This window comes from Alosa pseudoharengus, unplaced genomic scaffold (assembly GCF_046254945.1).
Source record: "Alosa pseudoharengus isolate Yale_2024_CS ecotype anadromous, Long Island Sound unplaced genomic scaffold, YU_APseudo_1.1 YU_APseudo_1.1_scf_17, whole genome shotgun sequence".
Lineage (NCBI taxonomy): Eukaryota > Metazoa > Chordata > Actinopteri > Clupeiformes > Clupeidae > Alosa > Alosa pseudoharengus.
In genome coordinates this window covers 11,011,817-11,016,816 of record NW_027468640.1, presented here as the reverse complement: position 1 = coordinate 11,016,816, position 5,000 = coordinate 11,011,817, and the positions used below count along the sequence as shown (strand labels likewise).

At 46.7% G+C, this 5,000-nt stretch overlaps 1 protein-coding gene across 1 annotated transcript in view; it reads left to right on the top strand.

The window, feature by feature from the left end:
• dnah2 (dynein, axonemal, heavy chain 2) overlaps window positions 1-5,000 on the top strand; it is a 252,822-nt gene that overhangs the window by 8,787 nt on the left and 239,035 nt on the right. Inside the window, exon 6 of the mRNA XM_076289590.1 lies at window positions 3,588-3,779. Coding sequence (XP_076145705.1) covers window positions 3,588-3,779 — 192 coding nt within the window. The remainder of the gene's footprint in view (window positions 1-3,587; window positions 3,780-5,000) is intronic.

Here is a 5,000-nt window from a genome sequence, read left to right as displayed (position 1 = left end):
AGGCGTGTCTAGATTGTCAACCTGTTTGTATTCTGAAAGTTTTCCACGCAATTACAAGTGAAAAAGATCAATCCACCTTGTAGAATAATGATGTATCCATGTGCATTTCAATCCAATTTGACTTTGTATCGATGTTGGTAATGCCCAGTGACAGAAGGTAAGCAAATCTTGCACTGAATCATTACCTTTCAGTCTCTAGTTTCATCCCCTGACACCCTATTAGCAATTTCAGGTGATTGACAGAAAAAAATGCGACGAGCTAGCATCATTCTGCATTTGGATTTCGCTCCTCTCTCCATCGGCTTGCGTACCTGTACGTCACCTGCTGGAGCCTGCATTGCCACCAGCGAGGCTGTAATCATTTATTCAACTCTCAGGGCGAGCAGTCGCTAATTACAGTGTACCCATAATACTCACAATGACTTTTGGGTTCTCTGAATAAGGGTCTTGCTTATGATGAATACAAATGCGATGAGGCGGCTGTAGTTGCCATAGTGCTGTAGTTTCCATAGTGCACTCAGGAGTCTTCTGTGTTCTTGATTATTCTGTCCTCAGTCAACTATGGACAGTACACTAGGATTAAGTTGACAGCATTTGACATTAGATACACTTTTCAAATAGTTTTTCAAGACAGTTTGGGTATTGATCTTTTTGTTCATCTTGAAACCAAAAAGACCCTTGTTGCTGGTGCAGCTCCAAACTCCAGATGGCTTTCTGTGTATAGTGAATAGGCTGAAATATGGGCACTTACACACAGCAATTGTCTTAAGTTCTGTAAGGACATGACAGTGGCAGAAATGTTAAATGACCTCCTCAGTAGTTTGGGTACTTGAGTGCTCTTAAGAGGCCAGGCATCCCATTCTCCTTGGCTTTTGTGTGTCTGTCGACCTTCTTGTGAAAAGACGGGATAAGAGGAAATGTGGCGGCTAGAGTACTGCACTGTAGGTGTGGTCAGGCCAGGTCAGGTGGGATGACTTAAGCCAATCCTCTCTGTGTGAGATCAGCTGAAGTAGGAGAGAGCCTGCAAGAGCAGTGAGATTGGGAGAACTGAGGGGGTTGGGTGTGTGTGTGTGTGTGTGTGTGTGTGTGTGTGTGTGTGTGTGTGTGTGTGTGTGTGTGTGTGTGTGTGGTGGTGGGAGGGGGGTTGGGGAGGGGGTCTGAGGTGTGGAATAAAGAGGAGATTATAATGGAGAGGTAATGGTGTGAATAAAAGAGCGGTCATGAGAGTGATATATGAACAGCCGACGAAAACGAATTCGCCCCGGCGGAGAGAGAGGGAGAGAGAGAGAGAGAGAGAGAGAGAGAGAGAGAGAGAGAGAGAGAGAGAGAGAGAGAGAGAGAGAGAGAGAGAGAGAGAGAGAGAGAGCCGGCGACGTGCTCAGGAGAGAGCATTACGGCAATGAGCCGGTCGCTCATTTAAACGGGCCGTGTGAACCGGAGCGGAAGTTAACAGCCTCTCGGGCCGCCAGAACCACACCTGGATCTTGGCAGGGGGAAAAAAAATGCACTTTTTTTTTTTTTTTTTTTTCAATTCCTGTCTCTCTTGCCCCGGAAGGCAGAAAACTCCTCGTATGGATTGATTAGCCGATTACCGGGGGCCAGATGTTGGCGCTCGAGCCCGCGTCAGAATCTTCTGGCGTTGCGCACCTGTTTTTTTGCCTGATTGAATAATCAAAGGAAATGCGAGATGAGACTCTGGAGCTTCTTCATGGAGAAAAAGAAACCGCGGGGAGTTTGCTCGTTCCGATTCTCCGATTTTAAAAACGTCGGGTTTTGCCAGGCACTTACCACGCAACTCAAGTTTGCAAACTCTCCCCGGGGAAAATGCTTAAAAAGCATTGCCGCTTTATGACTTTGTTTTGACTTAAAATGAAGCCATCTGCAGACTAAAGCATAAACTCTGCAACCATGATATGGTTATTACGGAGCAAGCTACTGCTGTTGCAGCTGGAATTGAATTAACCTGAAAATCCAAAGCTGCCCTCTCAAGATGTTTCCACAAGAATTACCCCAAACTTAACCTCTTTGAGAGCTGCCCTATACTCTAAACAAACACGACATTTCCACCTCCTCTCCACAATCCTACTGCACACTAACCCATAACTTTATAGTCTCTTTCTCTCAGCCGGAATTATTTATATGCTGTCAGAATGTTTCCAAATGACTGCTGATCTACATGGTAATGTGATATAGATCATGATAATGTATGTAGATGACACTCTGATGCGGATGCTAATATTGTATAGATGGGAACGCACAGGGATACTGCTGCGCTATAGATGGTGATGAGGGAACAGAAGCGGCAGACGGGGAGGAATAGGAGATGGGGAAAGGGCCGTCTGCATCGTTGGCTGAATTTGAGGCGATGTTTATGCCATCAGCTACAGAATTAATTAGCTGTTGCTTCTTACAATAGAGGAATTTGGAAAGCAAAGCTATTTACTACAGCTGTTTATTTAGAATAAATAGTTCAAGTGTAGTGTGTCAAGTATACAATGTTAGAGGGCATAACATAACTAATTTAGACACAGGAAAACACATACACATTCAAAACTTCTAGTGGAAATATGAGAATTTCTCTGAAGAATTATTCCGGTTTTTACAGTAACCCTTCACTTTGCAAACCAACAATGAGAATGCATTTGGTTGGATGGATAATAAACATAGACATATTCTATACGAAATGTGATATGACAATCAGCAGAGTTGGAAAAGTCTGGCTTCAGAAAGTCCTACAACATACTGTATCTGTTCCAACCCTTCACTAGAACCAGCTGATTCTAATTAGCACTACTCTTCAGCCAGGTAGATCTGCTAATTAGTGAGGTCATCTCTTCTCTAAGTGCACAGGTAGTATAAATACATGATGGGACTTTCTGAAGCACCATCAGGGCCAACCATGCATACTGTCTGTGCTGATGATTGCCAGCCAGCACTCTGATTACCATCCCTGCCTTTGATCAGCCACTGAGGGGCATTAGTGTTTGGGGGTGTGTGTGTCACTGTGTAGGCCGGCTTGACACTGTCCAGTCTTTTGATGGGCAGCCAACACCCAGATGACTTTCTCTTTCTTATATCCGTCCCTCTGGTGCATAGCTATTCTTGGTGTGTGTGACTGTATGGTGTGTGTGTAAGTCTGTGTATGTGTGACTGTGTGTGTGTGTGTGTGTGTGTGTGTGTGTGAGAGAGAGAGAGGGACAGAGAGAGAGAGAGAGAGAAAGAGAGGGAGGGAGGGAGGGACTGTATGTATATGTGTGGTTGTACATGTGTGTGGCTGTGTGTGTGTGTTAGAGAGAGAGCCTGTGCTTATATTACTCTGTGTGTGTGTGTGTGTGTGTGTGTGTGTGTGTGTGTGTGTGTGTGTGTGTGTGTGTGTGTGTGTGTGTGTGTGTGTGTGTGTGTGTGTGTGTGTGTAATGTGTATGTGTATATGACTCTGTGTGTATATGTGTGGGAGTATATGACTCTATATGACTCTGTTTGTATGACTCTGTGTGTGTGTGTGTGTGTGTGTGTGTGTGTGTGTGTGTGTGTGTGTGTGTGTGTGTGTGTGTGTGTGTGTGTGTGTGTGTGTGTGTGTGTGTGCAGGACGGCTCGATGCAGGCCCAGTCCAACCTGGCCTTTCTGTCCCTGCTGCGGGAGCCGTGTGAGGAGCTGGCCCAGCTCAAGCCCAGTGAGGGGGCCCCCAAGCTGGCGCACATCATCAACATCATCCGCTTCATCTGGGTCAACTCCGTCTACTACAACACCCGCGAGAGGCTCACCGCCCTCTTACGCAAGGTACACCACCTCCATCACCACCACCACAACTACTATCACCACTGTCACCACTACAACATCACCACCACAACAACTACTATCACCACTGTCACCACTACAACATCACCACCACAACAACTACTATCACCACTGTTACCACTACAACATCACCACCACAACAACTACTATCACCACTGTCACCACTACAACATCACCACCACAACAACTACTATCACCACTGTTACCACTACAACATCACCACCACAACAACTACTATCACCACTGTCACCACTACAACATCACCACCACAACAACTACTATCACCACTGTCACCACTACAACATCACCACCACAACAACTACTGTCACCACTGTTACCACTACAACATCACCACCACTACAACATCACCACCACAACAACTACTATCACCACTGTTGCCACCTCCATCACCACCGCCACAACTACTATCACCACTGTTACCATCAACACCACCACTGCCACCATCAATACCACCACTGCCACCATCAACACCATGACTTCCACCATCAACACCACCACTGCCACCATCAATACCACCACTGCCACCATCAACACCACCACTGCCACCTTAAACACCACCACTGCCACCATCAACACCACCACTGCCACCATCAACACCAATTCTATCACGGTCACCTGTTGCTCTGTATACACACCTGTAAGGGTCTTTTGTACAGTCTCCATGCCAGAGCTCTTCAAAGTTCTTCTGCAATGTAGCGGCTGGTACAGTTCAGTGTCCCTCTGACAACACCTGCCTAACTGATAAGAGACACACACGCTTGGCATTCAATGCAGCACTGGCCTTGTGACTTCCTTTTGCGCGTGGAAATACACATACAAACACACACACGCACACACACACACACACACACACACACACACACACACACACACACACATCAAAAGCTTGTGTTCCTCCTTCTCTTGCATCTAGGTTAGAATAGCAGCCACATTCCACTTTTGTCTCATGCAGTGGTCTTGTGGGCGCTACCTCCCCTCCCTTCCCTTCTCCCACCATCGTCCTGGAAACCCAGCACCAGCACCAGCAGCAACCTCAGCCTTCACCAGAAGCAGGCCGAGCCCCTGAGCTTCCGCTATCATCCCACAGCTCCTCTTTTTTTTCATTTTTAGAGTCCTCTGCACTCGGAGGGAGAAAGTGTTTAACCTCCCATAATTGCACTCTGACCCCCCCCCATCTCTCTG